This window comes from Podarcis liolepis (genome assembly GCF_965112155.1).
Source record: "Podarcis liolepis genome assembly, chromosome: 6".
Taxonomy (NCBI): Eukaryota; Metazoa; Chordata; class Lepidosauria; order Squamata; family Lacertidae; genus Podarcis; species Podarcis liolepis.
The window spans coordinates 96802556-96820205 of NC_139559.1; the positions used below are offsets into that span (position 1 = coordinate 96802556).

At 44.4% G+C, this 17650-nt stretch overlaps 2 protein-coding genes across 4 annotated transcripts in view; both read left to right on the top strand.

Moving 5' to 3' along the window:
• The window catches only part of DARS2 (aspartyl-tRNA synthetase 2, mitochondrial), a 1012941-nt gene that overhangs the window by 188823 nt on the left and 806468 nt on the right, over positions 1 to 17650 (top strand). The gene's annotated exons all lie outside the window — the stretch shown is intronic.
• The window catches only part of RABGAP1L (RAB GTPase activating protein 1 like), a 151877-nt gene that overhangs the window by 13387 nt on the left and 120840 nt on the right, over positions 1 to 17650 (top strand). For all 3 annotated transcript variants that reach the window (XM_083507093.1, XM_083507094.1, XM_083507095.1), the window contains exons 9-14: positions 3292 to 3358; positions 5576 to 5678; positions 6573 to 6739; positions 9129 to 9249; positions 10948 to 11041; positions 14247 to 14397. In XM_083507093.1, coding sequence (XP_083363219.1) covers positions 3292 to 3358; positions 5576 to 5678; positions 6573 to 6739; positions 9129 to 9249; positions 10948 to 11041; positions 14247 to 14397 — 703 coding nt within the window. The remainder of the gene's footprint in view (positions 1 to 3291; positions 3359 to 5575; positions 5679 to 6572; positions 6740 to 9128; positions 9250 to 10947; positions 11042 to 14246; positions 14398 to 17650) is intronic.

Consider the following 17650-nt stretch of genomic DNA (forward strand, 5'->3'; position numbering starts at 1 on the left):
CTGCTGATTGACCACATCTTGTCTGTCACCAGGGAAGGTGAGAATGGGGGGTACCTGGGACAGGGCCTTTTTAGTGTGTCCCTTTCACCAACATCTGCATCACACATCCTCTCTCGTTGTTTTCAAATGGATCCTGAAGGCTCATTGTTTGTTAGCTTTTCCCTGAATTTATTTAATTTATTTAATCTCTTTACTAAACCACTTACTGTCCACAGTTCTTGATGCAGTTTACAAAAAAGAAAATTCAAATACACAATCAAGCAACATAAATATACAGTACTGATATCCATAGTAACCATATTTGTGTAGCTAATTGCCAGGCAGCATGATCAGCAATCAACTTAAAGCACCTTATTCACACAACCACTCACACAGTGCCAATCTTACCATTCAGAAGGGTTTTCTAACCATTGTGGGGCTATAGAAACAGAGAAGTTGGCTTCCACCACTAGAGCTGGGGGATATATTGGTAAATTGTCTGAAACCGGTATGGCGTTCAGGCAGGGGCATAGCATGTGCTCCTGCTGCTTGGGGTGCGTGCGCAGCGGGAGGCAGAGGGGGCCCAGCCCAGCAGCCCAGCCCTTGCCACTGCTTCAGGGCGCACTCATGCTTCCCTGGCAGCCCCTGTGTAACCCAAGAGCAGCACTGTTGTGCTCCGGGAAGCTCATTTGGAAATGTGGCTTCTTCCAGCACTGCAAGGGCTTGGCGGGGTGCGCAGTGGGGGCATTGCCCCCTGACAGTGTGGCATGAGTGTGCCTTCTGCCTGGGCGGTGTGAAAGTTCCCTGAAGCAGTGGCGTGGGCAGTGTGAGTGCGCCTTTCACGCTGCCCCTGGCAGCTCTGTGTGGCTTTGTGAAGCTGGGATAGGACTGTCAGATCCCAACCCAGCTGGGATAGGACTGTCAGATCCCAGTGCAGTGCAGGGTTGACAGGGCAGCATGAGGAGCAAAATGTGTCCCCCAAACTGTGCCTGGGATGACCATCCCTCCCTGCCCTGATTTCAGACATTTTTGAGCTGGCAATACTTCGTAGCGGTCAGGGAGCTGCAAAGTATTCCCAGCTCAAATTGCCTGCAGACGGCAAAAGCGCAGGTAGGCAGACAATTTAGCAATTTACCAGATTCAGACAATTTACCAATATATTGCCCAGCTCAAGGGGGAAGGGTTTAGTCTTTCTCCCTGCTATGCACAGAACCAACCTAAATGCACCCCTGGGAGCAAAGAGAAAGATTTCTGGAAATCCCTTCATGGCTCTCACATTGTGTCTATTAGTTTCCTCCCTTAATCAGTAGCATAGTGTGTGTGTGGAGGCTGAGGGGGGCACAATCAGGTGCCCCCATGACAAGCCTGGCTGGAGCCTGGCTCTAGCATGCGAGGGAGCTCCTACCCAGCCGTAGCTCCACTCCTAGGTCAGACCTGACCAGGGGGTGGAAAGTTGGCAGCAGCTTCCCCACCCCTCTCCTCCACTGGACTGTGCTTGAAGGAGCGGCCAGCTCCCTCGTGCCCAGCCAAAGTTCTGCTCCTGGGTCAGGTCTGATCTGGGGGCGGAGTGGAGAGTCGGCAGCAGTGTTACTGTGGTGGCGCCTCTCTCTTTCACTGGGCTGCGTGTGCAAGGATGCTGCCAAGGCAGCATTCTCTCACCTGGGCACAGCGAGCTCCCTCCACGCCACGCCCCTTCAGTGGTGCGCCCCATGCACTTGCTCCAGGTGGTGGGAGCATATGCTCTGCCGCTTCCCTTAATAATAAAACAAGACTTCTGAACACATTTTCTTAAGTTGCACTGAAAAAGAAACTACCCTAGGTGGCAACCTTCTCATAAGATTTTAAACAGATTGTTTCATATAGGAAACTTGCCCTGCAGGATGGTTTAAAAAAACACACCCATAGAGCTGCAACTGGTGTGTACTTGTTTCTATATGCTTTTTTGCTTTTTCCAGATTTTTAAAAACCAGAGCTGAACATAATAAGTTTTGGACAACTAAATATTAAGGGGAACATTGCGTACTAATGACTGTAATAATGTGCACCATTGAGTCACTAATCTATGAAGCTGCCTCAACCCTGATGTTTTAGATTTTCTTCAGAGAGGTCTCATTGAAGGCCTGTCACCCCAAAGAGGGAAGTCATGGCTCTTGACAGTTTCATGGATAATGGTCAAGCAGTCTCATGGTCAAACACCTTCTGTTTCTTGATTCCTCTCATGTCAAGCAGTTTCTCAGGGACATATTACTAATTCTTGCCCCTCTGGTTTACAGGTTTGTGCCATGGTTTGCACCAAGTTCTCTCAAATACTTTCAGTCCCAAAGGAATTCCTGGGAGCTAGATAGCTTCCCTGGTAGTTCCTAATGGAGCCGTATTAAATGCCGGCTGCTGTGGCCATGTGCAGCAGTGTAGTTCCTGTTGCACCCTACCGTTCAGCCAATTACATAGCAACGATGGAGGAAAGTGCGGGTGGGGAGCAGGCAGATGGGCCTGATCCCTGCTCCAGCTTGAGGCTGGTGCAGCGAAATGGCTCTTCTTTCTTGGAATTGGCATGAAGATTTTTACAGGCCTTCCTTTGGTCAGAGGTTGGGAGTAACCCTTTGCTGCTACCTGCTTTCTTGCCTGCCAAGCAGAATGCAGCCTCTTCAGTTTGACTCCCTGATTTTATTCAAGGCATCATTCTAACGCTACAATTCTGTTGCTCTATTACGATCTAGCTGAGATTCCTGTATTGCAGGGGGTTGGGCTAGATGACCCTCTGGGACCCTTCCAACTCTTCAATTCTACGATTATCCCCCAGTTTTTAAAGAGTATTAATTACCTCCTGGACAAAGCTGGTCATTTTCTTCTCCTGTTCCACCACCCCTGACATGATGTTACAATCCATGAAGGACAAGGGATGAGCAAACACATGTTAGAGTTCACCTCTCAGAAAAACATATACAGTTGTACCTCTGCTTACGTATCCCTCTGGATACGTAAACTTCGGGTTGCGAACGCGGCAAACCCGGAAGTGTATACTTCTGGGTTTTGCTGCGCATACGCAGAAGCGTTCAATTGTGCCGCGTGCGCAGAAGGGCTCCTCCAGTTACGAAGTTTATGGATGCGGCCGGGCCTCCAGAACGGATCCTGTTTGTAACCAGAGGTACCACTGTACACACTTAGGCTGCAAGAACGGATACATATGTTGTTGATAGTATCAGCATGAGACTTGGAAAATAGCAGTTGATAAAAATCATATATTGATAAAAGTCAGCTTTTTTTTTAATTTAAAAAGTGACTCTTCTGTTGCTTTCTGTATATCATTTGTAGGTGCTTTGGGATGCTTCTAAGTCCAGGTCGAAACGTCAAAAACAGTGAAATGCACTTACTGGATATGGCAAGTATTATTACTATATGTAACTAGTAGTGACTGTGGGAATGCAGTTCTTATTTTCTTTTCTTTTTAAATAATTGCTGTGTTGTGGTATCCAATATTAATTATTGAATAATTATCCAATATTAATAATTGCAAAATCCACCTGAATGAACATATTTTTGACATAAGGACTAAAAACAGGGTGGAAATTGAAATCCCCATGCTTCTTAATGGTAAGTGTTTCCTAGAATATGTCTCCGTAACGGTTGTGGTTCATCACAAATCCTCTGGAGTCTATTATTAGTTCATTTGATTGCATGAAGCTGAGCCCCTCACAAAAGAGGCTCACTTTCGTATGATTTTTCATGTGATGTCCCAGAAGATATCACCACGGGCTTCCTTTTTTCGAAGCAGCTCTGCTGCTGAGCAAGGTCTCTTGCTTGATTCATATGCCAGGCTAGAATCATTCTCCCTCACCCCCTTAACAAAGTTGTTTATGGCTGGCTAGGATTGCTTACAAGTAATTACAGTGGTGCCTCGCAAGACGAAAAGAATCCGTTCTGTGATTCTCTTCGTCTAGCGGTTTTTTCGTCTTGCGAAGCAAGCCCATTGACGGATTAGCGCTATTAGCAGCTTTTAGCGGCTTATCGGCTTATCGGATCAGCTGATAAGCGGCTTAGCGGCTTAGAAAAAGGGGGGGGAAGGGGAAAAAAAACCACAGGAACTCGCAAGACATTTTTGTCTTGCGAAGCAAGCCCATAGGAGATTTGTTTTGCGAAGCACCTCCAAAACGGAAAACCCTTTCGTCTAGCGAGTTTTCTGTCTTGCGAGGCATTCGTCTTGCGGGGCACCACTGTATTGTGCTGTTCTTTGGAGTGAATGGCATTTGCAGCGAAGAGTATATGATTATTGCAGGAGAAGGAAGGGGAATGAGAGGGTCCTTTCCCTAGAAAGGAACTGGGGGTGTGAAGACTCTTCAGGGCAAAGATGAATGTTTCAAAAGAGGATCTTTAGATAAGATATTCAGCTGTGGTGTGAACCTGGTATTCTGGTGGCTTCACATTTTTAATAATTGCCATACATGCCAGTGAACTGAGCTCTGGTTCAGCCATCATTCTTGCCGCTCTCCTCATTCTTCATGTGTGCTGCTTGCATGTGTGTGAATATTTGAAATGCTTCATGAATGTGTGTTCCTATTCATCCATCATCACATTAAAAAATATTAAAACCCATGCAAAAGTTTCTAAAAACTGCTCAGGTGTATGTATATTTGGGTGTGAAAATATCAAAAGCAAAGCCAGTTATCAACACTAAGTTATCAACAATCGGCTTCTGCTGCAGGTTTGCAGAATTGTTTCCTTTGGGGGGGGGGGATGACCCTAGAGAGGTGTAGGTGTAGTTTGACACCTCTTTCAACTTGGCTCCACTACTCAACAAAAGTTACATTTGTCTTCCAAAATTACTTATTTTCTGACTCAGTTTTGCAGCGAGTTAAATACATTATGTCGTAATATAATTATTAATAAGTCTTTGTACCAAGTTGAATAGGGAGTGATTCCTTGACACTATCAACATTTTCTGTACCTCTTCATACTATTAACCGTATGATGTGCCTTGGGCTGATTTATGTGATATAATTGTGAACTGATTGTAAATTACACAACCAGACTGCTTAAATATTAGGATTGAAGCTGTTGTCGCTATCCATTAGCATTATCTTCTAAAATATATATCATTTGTTGTACCTAATGCTCTGCTCCTACTTAGTGCAGAAACAATAGTGAATTTCTGGCCACTAGCTCCATATTCCACATGGAAGTACTTTTATGGAAATTGGAAATCATCTGGGAGTTGCTCTTCTGCAACCCAGCTGGAGCTGGCAAGGCTAGCTTAAGTCATTTAAACTGTTTATGAGTAAATTTATACAGTTGCATCTTTATGGTAAGAACCATCAACTTGTCTGACATTGTTCTGCTGCACTAGCTGGCAGATCTTATCACTGTTACCGTTATTTTCACAATCATCACATGATGCCTGGGGCCTGCAAACTCTATACGATTTGTACCTGCAATGTGCAGCTGGCAGCCAGAAGGGCAACATTTTGGCTTTATTTGTACGTACTAAGCTCCTACACTACGTGGGAAAATTGCAGTTAGAGTTGCCTTACCAGAGGGTTGTTGAGATAAGCAATTGAAAATTTAGAGTTGATCTTTCTGAATATGATGTTTGTGTTCTTAGGAGTCCATGGGGAAAAGCTTTGATGGAAAAGCATATATTATTACTGGGATTTGGAATCCTAATACACCTACCTTTGTTGTACTGAATGAGGAAACTCCTAAGGGTAATTATGCATTTAAATGCTATTTGTCAACTCTTTTTGCTTTATTTAATTGCCGGAGTGCAAGTGGTTACTAGTGTAACCTCCGGCTGTATGGCGCATGCTTCATGCACTAGATTGGACAATAGCACAACAGTGCTTTGACACTAGGTGTGCTGTGATTCAGTTTGAAAGTACGAAACCTATGTCAAGGGTTCAAATAAGAAAAGCAAGACAATTAGAGAATAATAATAATAATAATAATAATAATAATAATAATAATTTTATTATTTATACCCCGCCCATCTGGCTGGGTTTCCCCAGCCACTCTGGGCGGCTCCTAATCGAGTGTTAAAAACAATATAGCATTAAATATTAAAAACTTCCCTACACAGGGCTGCCTCCAGATGTCTTTTAAAAATAGGATAGCTGCTTATTTAATTGACATCTTGACAGGAGGGCGTTCCACAGGGCGGGAGCCACTACTGAGAAGGCCCTCTGCCTGGTTCCCTGTAGCCTCACTTCTTGCAGAGAGGGAACCGCCAGAAGGCCCTCGGCACTGGATCTCAGTGAACGATGGGGGTGGAGACGCTCCTTCAGGTATACAGGACTGAGGTCGTTTAGGGCTTTAAAGGAAGGAAACACAAGGTGAAGAGAAATATCAGACGTCAAAAGTTTGGGAGCAGTTTAAATGCTATTTAAACCTTTGCAAAAAAGGAGATGTGAAGAGTTCCAGAAAAAAGGGGATGGCGACTTAGAGGGTGGGGGGCATGAAATAGTAGCAACTCATAGTTTAGATAAGAGAAAACTGTCAGAGTATTTTTTATCTTGTTTCCAATGTTACTAAATACCTTTATGCTATAACAATTAATCATCAATTATTTTATGTGAAATCAAGCTCACTTTTTTGTACTACAGATAAGTGTGTGTACATGACTGTGGCAGTAGATATGGTGGTCACAGAAGTGGTGGAGCCAGTTCGTTTTCTGCTGGAGACACTTGTACGTGTGTATCCTGCCAATGAGCGCTTCTGGTATTTCAGCAGAAAAACTTTCACAGAAACATTCCACATGAAACTGAAGCAGGTAATCCTTTTTTTCCCCCAGTGAACAAAGGTAAAAAAACATATTTAAAAGACAATTCAAAATGATTCTTCACTGCCCAACTGGAGCCCCCAGGTAAAATTTGGCCTCTAGAGGAATGGTGTTTGGCCTGCAGTTGTCAACCCAGTAGCAAAAAAGGGGCATAAAGGAGTGAATGTCTGTGTCTTTACAGCTAGTTGGCAGACTTTTGGGGGACTGCAAACTTGGCCTGCCACCTTCACCCCCTCCTTGGAGTGGCTTTTCAGGAAAATGTAGTGGCTGACCAAGACGTAAATTGTTGAAGTGGTACAATTGCTGCAGTCCAGCAGAGGAATACCAAATGAGCATACTGTTTAGGATTCACTTGCAGATATTTAGCTTCACCTTCCATTATCGGAGGTAAACGGCACATCCTAGCCAGGCAAAGAAAGTCAAGGAGGTTGCAAAGCCTGGTCATTTTAGGGCATCATCTGGTGAGAGTCCTAAGGGCAGTGGCAGACTTTGGGCTCTTCAGATTTCATTGGTGCACTGCAACACTAAAATTTGGTGTTCCCCTGCCTCTTGTGCTCTATTCTACATCATTGTTGTGGCACCCCCTGAAATGCTGCCGCCCAGTGTGGACGAACCAGTCACGCTACCCTAAAACAACCTTTCTAAGGGCCAAACCGAGGTTTGGAGAGCCGTAATTGCATGGCGGAATAGGGTTGTTTTGTTCTGTTCTGTTTTTAAATGGGTTCCAAGCCATAGAGGGTCAAAACCTGCACACAATCTGCAAAAGTGGTTGGAGCAATGGATTTACATTTTTTCTCTGCATGCTGCTTTCTACACACTCATACACCCTCTGCTATCCAGGCAGGCAAAAGAGCATTACCTGCAGAGAAAAGGTAGAGAGGCTTGGAGGGCTTCATTTGGCCCCAGGGCCTGAAGTGCCACACCTCTGGCATAATGGGTGGGAACTTGGGAGAAAATGAAACAGATTCTAAGAGTTCTGATCTAGATTATCCATGTGAGGTTCTACAGGACTCAATTTTATGCCCCATGTTGTTTAAAATCTAAATGGAACTGCTGAGTGGCATCATCCAGAATTTGGGACTACATTGTCAGTATGCTGATGACACACAGCTATAGTTCCCCTTTATATCTGTAGGTGTGGCAGTGGCTTTGCTGGGCAGATGTCTGCCTTAGTAATGGACTGGATGAGAGCCAGTAAGATGAAGCTCAATCCAGATAAGAGTGAGTCAGTGTTAGTGGGTGATTCCTGGACTGGTTGGATGGGCGGTTGCCTGTTCTTGACAGGGTTACATTCTCGGAAGGAGCAAGTATGTAGTTTTGGGGTACGTCTGGGTCCATCACTGTCGCTTGAGGCTCAAGTGGCTTCGGTGGTACAGGGTGTCTTCCATCAGGTTTGGCTGGTGGCCCATCTATGCTTGTATCTGGACAGGGATAGCATTATTTTCTGTTGCCTATATTCTGGTAACCCTTAGGTTAGATTACTGCAATTTGTTATACACTTTTGAAAACTGTTCAGAAACTGCAGTTAATGCAGAATTCAGCAGCTAGGTTACTCACTGGGGCAAGACGGCCTGAGCACATAACACCAATCCTGACCCAACTGCACTGGCTACCAGATAGTTTCTTGGCCTAATTCAGAGTTCTAATTTTGACCTATAAAGTATTTTATGGCTCAGGACCCCAATACCCCAAAGGCCACCTCTCCCCATATGAACTGACCTGGACCCTGTGATTGTAATCTAAGGCCCTTGTTTGTGTGCCCCCTTTACAGGAGGGCTGGAGGTGGCAACATGAGAAAGGGCCTTATCAGTGTAGGCTCCCTGCTTGTGGAATAGTTTCCTCAGGAGGCTTGCTACATATCTTTAGGCACCAGGCAAAAACATTCCTTTTTCATAAGGCCTTTGACTTTTAATTACCTATGGCCTTTTTGTGTGGGTGGGATGTTTTAATCTGGTTGGCCCCTGCCTGCTTTGGGAGACAATGGAGGAGTGCACCTTTGGGGTGAAGGCAAACTGTTGGAAGGGTACAGCACCTGCTGTGGTTGTAGAGACTGACACAGGAGTGACATGTTTTGTTGCAGCTGGGACATCTGGTTGTGCTGCTGCAGATACAGCATGGCGTTTCTTCTGCCTGTCCTCCTCCCAGAGGTCATCCCTCCTCTGGTCACTGGTCATTGCTATGAATGTTGCCAGGCAGTTTTAAACAGTTTTTTAAAAAGTACTTTGGATTTTTGAAAATGCTGGCTTTTAATGTATATATGTGTTTGTGTGTTTTTTTCTTAAAACATTGTAACTGATTTTGAGCTGCTATGGCAAAGAAATGAACAATAAATTTAATTAATAACAGCAACAATAGGCTGAAATGTATTTGTCATATTTAGAGTGAAGAGAAAGGTCACCCAAATGCTGGAGATGCGATTTATGAAGTCTTGAGTCTGCACAGAGATTCTGAAAGAGAGGAAGAACCAGGCAGCCCATCACATGAGGATGACGCTAAAGAGGGTAGAGTTTACTTCAGTAATACCTGTACAGGCTGTAATGTATTCCATTAAATATAGCTCTTCCTAATTATGCTTGCCAGGGATGTACCTCAAATAGGAGAGATGCATAATTTCTGGGGGAAACTGGTTATCCATAAATGCTGTTCGTTATCTCTGTCTTTTAATTCTCCTGGTGATGAATTGCTGTGTTAGCCCCCTGCATCCATCTTCCACTACAACCACTACCTATCTCTGTAGGTAGTGGGCTGCAAACTGCTCCAGAGTAGATCCTGCTGATAGCAGAGATCAAGATATGACAGAGCAGGTGTGATGAGAACTTGGATGGGTGGGACCTTTCATTTGCTTGAATACAAAGAGAACTGAGGCAGGCAGGGTAATGTGGTGCTTGCCTTGAATCTGCTTTCTTGCACTCCTGTCCTTTGCCATCCACTTCCCCATCTCCAAGGAAGAAAAAATAATCTTACAGGGCTAGGATGGGTGTAGTTGGAATGGAATAAATAGATGGACTAGAGCTGCTGGGAGTTCTTAGAGATGTCTTCAGAAGAGACAGTTGCACTGCCACCACTCTGGCACACACTTTCTGCCAGGGATCCTGTGAACCAAACTACAATCCCTTAACTACCGTATTTTTCGCTCTATAGGACGCACTTTTTCCCCTTCAAAAATGAAGGGGAAATGTGTGGCGTCCTATGGAGCGAAGACGCCATAGCCCGGCGACCCTCTCCCGGCTGGAGAGGTGACGCGCGGCTATGGCAGGAGCCTTTATAGCCGCGTGTCACCTCTCCAGCCGGGAGAGCGCGCACGGGGCTAAAGCAGCCCCCCGCGACCCTCTCCTGGCTGGAGAGGTGACGTGCGCCTATGGCAGGAGCCTCCATAGGCGCGCGTCACCTCTCCAGCCGGGAGAGCGTGCGTGGGGCGAAAGAAGCCCCCCCGCGACTCTCTCCCAGGTGATGCACGCCTATGGCAGGAGCCTCCATAGCCGAGCGTCACCTCTCCAGCCGGGAGAGCGAGCACGGGGCTAAAGCAGCCCCCCGCAACCCTCTCCCGACTGGAGAGGTGATGCACGCCTATGGCAGGAGCCTCCATAGGCGCGCGTCACCTCTCCAGCCGGGAGAGCGCGCGCGGGGCTAAAGAAGCCATAGCCCCACGACTCTCTCCCAGCTGGAGAAGTGACGTGTGACTATGGCAGCAGCCTCTCTGCTGCGCCTTTCCGCTGCTCCCTGACCTGCTCTTTGGGGCTGGTGGTGGGCTTCCCCCCGCCAGCCCCAAAGAGCAGGTCGAAAGGAACCTGAAGCCTGGAGAGCGAGAGGGGTCGGTGCACACGACCCCTCTCGCTCTCCAGGCTTCCAAGGTAGCCGCCTGAACGCACCTTAAACGGCACCTTGTTTTAGAGCGGGAAAACGAGGGGGGAAATTCTCCCACTCTGCGCAGCGCCTCCTGCCGCTTCACTGAAGGGGCGCTGGGCAGAGAGCGGAAGAATTTTTTCCCCTTGTTCTCCCCCCTCTAAAACAAGGTGCGTCCTATTGTCCGGTGCGTCCTATGGTGCGAAAAATACGGTACATTAGTCTTATAAACTAATTTGTGTTCTGTCTTGTAGTAGTTTTCTTTACAGAGTTATAAGAAGTGTGCAATGGAATTAGAATCTCCTGTGACCATGTTACTGATAAATATGTTCATGTCTTGGGTTTTTCCGATGTAGAGAGCGATAATGAACTCTCCAGTGGTACTGGTGATGTATCAAAGGATTGCCCAGAGAAGATCTTGTATTCATGGGGAGAACTGCTTGGAAGATGGTAAGAATTAATTAGAAATAATTTGCAAGAGAACTGAACAGTGACATATTAGAAAAATAACTTTTTAAAAGACTTGAGCATAATTTACATAGGAGTTTATCTTACTTCATTTGTTTGGCGTAAAACTGAAAGCAAGAAAAAAAACAGTACTTGGGGATGGGGAGAGAAGGTGGTGCTTGATTTTTCATGCTTTGGGACAGGCCACACAAGCTTCTGGGTGATGCATAGTTCTGTAAATTTTCCTTTTGGCTTGCTGTGATTAGATGCCTGAATTACCCTGTCAGTAGAGATTTTACTTCCTTGGGCTCCATGATCACTGTAGATGGTGACAGCGGCCACGAAATCAAAAGACGCCTGCTCCTTGGGAGAAAGGCGATGGCAAACCTAGACAGCATCTTAAAAAACAGAGACATCACCTTGCCAACAAAGGTCCGTATAGTTAAAGCCATGGTTTTCCCAGTAGTGATGTATGGAAGTGAGAGCTGGACCATAAAGAAGGCTGATCGCCGAAGAATTGATGCTTTTGAATTATGGTGCTGGAGGAGACTCTTGAGAGTCCCATGGACTGCAAGAAGATCAAACGTATCCATTCTTAAGGAACTCAGCCCTGAGTGCTCACTGGAAGGACAGATCGTGAAGCTGAGGCTCCAAGACTTTGGCCACCTCGTGAGAAGAGAAGACTCCCTGGAAAAGACCCTGATGTTGGGAAAGATGGAGGGCACAAGGAGAAGGGGACGACAGAGGACGAGATGGTTGGACAGTGTTCTCGAAGCTACAAACATGAGACTGACCGGGCTGCGGGAGGCAGTGGAGGACAGGAGTGCCTGGCGTGCTCTGGTCCAGGGGGTCACGAAGAGTTGGACATGACTAAACAACTAAACAACAACAACACCTCTCTTTTCCATTAAAAGGGGGACTTGGTGCATAGGCATTTATTTGTTAATAATAGGCTACTGAGAGACTTACAAGTTGGTTATTCAAATTAATTTAATCTCATGATTTTACGTCATTGACGTTGTAATATGATCTAGCACCCTTCCTCAGTATAGTTTTTTAAGAACAGAAAACAGAAAAGAAGAGCCTTCTGAACCAGGCCAAGGGCCCATCTAGCTCAACATCTGATTTTCACAATGGCCAACCAGAGACCTGTGGGAAACCGGCAAGCACAAGAGCAACCACCCACCCCATGGCTTCCAACAACTGGTATTCAATCAATCAATCAATCAATCAATCAATCAATCAATCAATCTTTATTATGGTTCAGAGACCCAACAAATCGTTACAAAGCAATGCACAATTCGGACAGCCTACCTCCAGGTTAAACAAGCATTTTGTTCAGACTTAAAGATAGGGATCATTGGTTCTTGCAACCACCGCTAAAAACTTTGCCACTGCTAATGTTCTAGCATTTGTCTGGTCTTCCAATAGGAACCTGACATAGTGAGCCTCTGATTTTCCTGGAAAAGGTACCAGCAAGGGTAATATCAGTTCAGCCCTGGCTTGCTCGTATTTCACACAGTGCAGCAAAATATGTTTTATAGAATCGATGTCTTGAGCACATGAGGAAAGTCTGTCCTGGTAGGAAACTCCTCTCAACCTGCCATCCAGCACTGCAGAAGGAAAGACGTTTAGTCCAGCTTTGGTGAATAACCTTCGAAAATTTGGTACTGTCAGGTTTTTAATGTAAGGTGTTAACTCAGCTGGTATACAGAAGCGTTACTGCCTCCTGCCATGAAGGCAGAACATAGCCACTGTGCTTAGTAGCCGTTGATTGCCCTTATCCTCCATGAATTTGTCCAGTTGTTTTTTAAAAGCATCTAAGTTGGGACGCGGGTGGCGCTGTGGGTAAAACCTTAGCGCCTAGGACTTGACGACCTCATGGTCGGCGGTTCAAATCCCCGCGGCGGGGTGAGGTCCCGTCGTTCGGTCCCAGCTCCTGCCCACCTAGCAGTTTGAAAGCACCCTTAAGTGCAAGTAGATAAATAGGTACAGCTTTATAGCGGGAAGGTAAACAGCGTTTCCGTGTGCTGCACTGGTGCTGGCTCGCCGGAGCAGCTTCGTCATGCTGGCCACGTGACCCGGAAGTGTCTGTGGACAGCGCTGGCTCCCGGCCTCTAGAGTGAGATGAGCAAACAACCCTAGAGTCTGTCAAGACTGGCCCGTACGGGCAGGGGTACCTTTACCTTTACCTTTTAAGTTGGCGGTCATCACTGGTTTTTGTGGGAGCAAGTTCCATAATTTAACAATGTACTGTGTGAAGAAGTACTCGTTAAATCTGTCCTGAATCTTCCAACATTCAGATTCATTGCATGTTCATGAGTCTAGTGTTATGGGAGAGGAAGAAAAAACTTCTTATTTTATGATTTTATGAACTTCTATCTTGTTGCCTCTTACTGGCCTTTCCTCTAAACTAAAAAGTCCCGGACGCTGCAAGAGTTGGGAATTGGACATACCGGTATATTCTGATGTCAGAATATTAAGCTCTCCCTTTTGACATATACCATATTTTTCCATATATTAGACAAGGTTTTTAGACTCAAAAATCATGTAAAAAAACTGGGGTCGTCCAATACACGGATAGTGGCATGGGCCGGGGGAGAAGCAGGGCGCCACCAGCCATTTGGTTGGCAGGAGCGTGGCTTCCCCTGATGCTGCAGCAAGCGGGGAGCGATCTGGGGGCGTTTCCTGCCCGCAGCTGCGTGGGGGGGGGGGGGAGAAGCTGCTCGTTGGCACAACTTCCCCCAGTGCCGCTGCTTGCGGCGGGCGCTGCCTGGATCCTTTCCCCTGCACGGCGACATTGGGGGAGGTTGCGCTCCCACCCACCGGATGGCAGGCGGGAGCTCAAATTCCCCCGATGCCACTATGTGCGGGAAACAGTCTAGGGAGTGTCTCCTTCCCACAGCTGCCTGGGGGGAGAGGCCCAACAACTTTGGGCCATCTCCCCATATTTTATTGAAATTGAGTCCCCCAAAATGGGGGAGTCCTTATACATGGGGGTATCCTATAGACGGAAAAATATGGTAAGTGCAGGAGTTTGCCATTCCTACTGTCTTCTCATCCCTAGGATAGTTGAGAATTTGTTATGGCAAATCTATTTTTCCTATTTTGTATTAGAATATTTCAAAGTGACTTTCTGTAGAATGTGTGTGTATAATTTAGGCTTGCACTGTTCAAATAAGCAACAACTTTCCTACCTTTTTGTTAGGCATAGTAACCTTAGTGTGAGACCAAAAGGACTGTCTTCGCTGGTGAAGCGTGGTGTTCCAGAGGCATTAAGAGCTGAGGTCTGGCAGTTACTAGCAGGATGCCATGATAACCAGGCGATGTTGGAAAAATACAGAATTCTCATCACAAAGGTGAGTCTTTCGAAAATGTTCATTGATATGATGAATTTATATATTAAATCAGATCTCTCTGCATGTGCAACAATAGAGCTATATCGTAAAAAAATAAGTGTAAAGGAATTTTCACTAGAATACTTTACTGCTTGCTGTGGGTACCCACATATTTGATTCAATTAGGAATGAAACATGTGGCCTTGGTTATTGATACTGCATGGCATCTAATGTTCTGTGCAGATGCTAAAAACTGTGACGTAGGTTTTTTTTAAAACAAACTTGTTTCTCCTTCTCTGAGACCCTTATTCTCCATGATAGCAAGGCTGTCACTTGGCTGCTTTTATAATTTTAAAAAGTTTAGCCTGGGTGTCTTACTGTATCAGGCTCAGACCTGCAGCCTTGAGGTCTAGTTATATGCTGCTTAGTGTATTGCTGCTGTGCTCTTATGAATGGAAAAAGTTGACCTAAATGTTTATGAGAACCACTGTGCTGTGACCCTGATAAGACACTCCATGTACGTGTATATGTACCCCAGGATTTTAATTCTTTTGGTATCTACCAGCTTTCAGCCTTTAAAGTTTTTATTGAAAGAGGGAGGGATCGAGATGTGATAGATAGGTAGAGCTTTTCTTCTGTTTCACTTTCTGTAATTTTTCAGTTTACTTGATACCATTAACTATGGAATATTTCATTAGTACTATCAGGAGAAATATATTTTGATCCCAGTGGTACAGTAGACTTATGTTGACAGAAGTTCTGGGATTAATTTATCAGCAGTGGATTCTAATTTTAAAAAGTGGCTCATGTGATCATACTCTCACTGACTAGTATAAAAGAAAAGGATGTTTGCAAGAAGTATATCTATATTATATATAAGCCAAATAATTCTTTTGCCCTTGTTTTCTATATGCGGATACCTTTTTAATTTGATTCCCTCCCCCTCTTTCTTTTTCCTTTCTCCTCCTGCGATGAGGCTGCATTTTAATTTTAATATTTCAATATTTTAATGTTGTATTTTAATCTTGTTTTTAAGTTGTATTCATTCAACTTGTTTTTATTATTGCTTGTTAGCCGCCCTGAGCCCGGCCTTGGCTGGAGAGGGCGGGGTATAAATAAAAATTATTATTATTATTATTATTATTATTATTATTATTATTAAATATTAAATCTAATACTGTTTAGAATATTCCACTTTCACAGTGATTGTTTTTTGCATATATGCAGTTGGAAAGCTTTAACACACACTTACACAATCCAGTGAGCTTTTGACTGTCCTTCTCTCTCTTAATACATTTTTTTTATCTGAATATCCATTTATTGATAAATTGGTTTTCGTATATTTTAAAACTTTTTTATAATTGATTTTATAATATAGACTTGAAATTCTGTTTTGAAAGTCATTACCTATCCAGAATTTAGGTGAACAAGGTTATCAATCTAATAAATTCAGCAGAGAAAGATATAACTAAGTGTGTCATTCATTTAGCACCAACAATGTTCCTGGCACTGTAGAAAGTATGTTGCTAGCTATACCTAAGACTGAAGTAACATGGATTAAGCACAAGTAAAAGAAGGATAAAATTCCCAGTGGATTGAGGGCAAAGATAGTTAGGAAATAATAGTTGGCAGGTACAGGTTACACAAAAGCTTAGTTTAGATGGGGGATTGGAAACAAATTGCAGGGTGTACACACTCCCTCTACCCACTCCATTCTTGCATAGCTTCCTTTTCCATTTTTTTGTTTAGTGCTAGGTGAAGTTAGCTGTGTAGTTGGGACTGGAAGCCAGTGTATATGACAAGCACTGTGTAATGTAATGATACCTGCCAGTTCCCACCAATAATCTTGCTTACCTATTTTGGGGTAGCTGGTGTTCCATATAGAACACCTTGCAGTAGTACAACTCACAGCTCCCCAGCACATGGATAACTGTCACAAAGCTCTCTCTAATCCTTTAGTATTGTAGTTTATATATAAGCAAAACATGATAAAACGTGCTCTGTGCCACTAAGGCTCTTGTGTGCCTCAAGTGAACAGAGCTGGATCTAAGATTACCTCTAACTATGGACCTAAGGGGAGTGTAAGAACCCTGGCCAAAATAGGCTGTATTTTGCCTAATCACCGTGTTGGCCTGAATATAAGACACACCCACAAATGAGCTGCACCTTTAAAATTCAAGGCTTATTTATGGGTGTGGCCCGCCTCCTGGTACTACCTCCCCAAGCTGGCACCGGGGGAGGCTTGGGAGCGGTGGGCAGGCTGTGCATCGTTGCCCCGTGCTCCTGGGCTACTTCGGGGGGGGGGGCGGGGGGAGTTGGAGCCACACGGTAAGGTTGCGAATATAAGCCGCACTTTCACTTATATTCGGTAGATGGACAAACAACTCATAAACAGTCCTTGTCTGCCTTAAGTCTCTTTGTTGGCCTTCCAGCTCTCATTACTGTGTTCAAGCACTAGTTCAGAACCTCTACTGCTTTACCTGCTTTAGATGAAAAGGAGACATAAAATTCTAAGTGGATTTGAGGTAGCTGAAAGGTGCTCCAAACTGAAGCTGTACTATTGGCAAAGCAGAAATTAAACTTTGCTAAAAAAAATATACTGCCCACACAATGCTGCTTGCTTGCTCAGGTCAGCTGGAGAGAGACTAAAGTTAGTACCATCACTGTCTGGAGTGCAGTTGATGAGGATACAATTGGTCATGTGGGATCCCAAATGTTTGAGGACAAGGCGGCCAGTTAATGAACAATGGTTGCAGGATTTTTGTTGTCGGTTGCCTTTTGCCAGCACTGCATTTCCTCATCCCCTCCAATGAGAACCTGGCAATGGGGAGTTGGGCAGTGCAGAGTATCATTCTGTGTCATCGGTGTTTTGTTGCACGCCATTATTATTATCATTTCATTTCTATACCGTTTTATATTTTTAAGGAAACAACTAATATAGGTTTACAACCTAACCTACATTAAAACATCAAAAAAGAAAAAAATCCAGAAGAATACATTACAGAAGAAATTCAAATATAAAGTATACATTCAAAGCAACATAACCGGAAAGTAAAATATTATCTGAAAGATTTCAGTATAAAACATTACAAAGGTGGTCAACTGCAGAATGCACATTTAATGCAGCAAAGTTGACAACAACTACAATTTTATCTTAAACATTTCAAAAGAGAACATTGCTAAAGGAAGTGAAATATAAAATGCACATTTAAAACAACATAATCAGCAAGAGAATAAAATTAAAATACAATCATAAACATACAGCATATCTGCT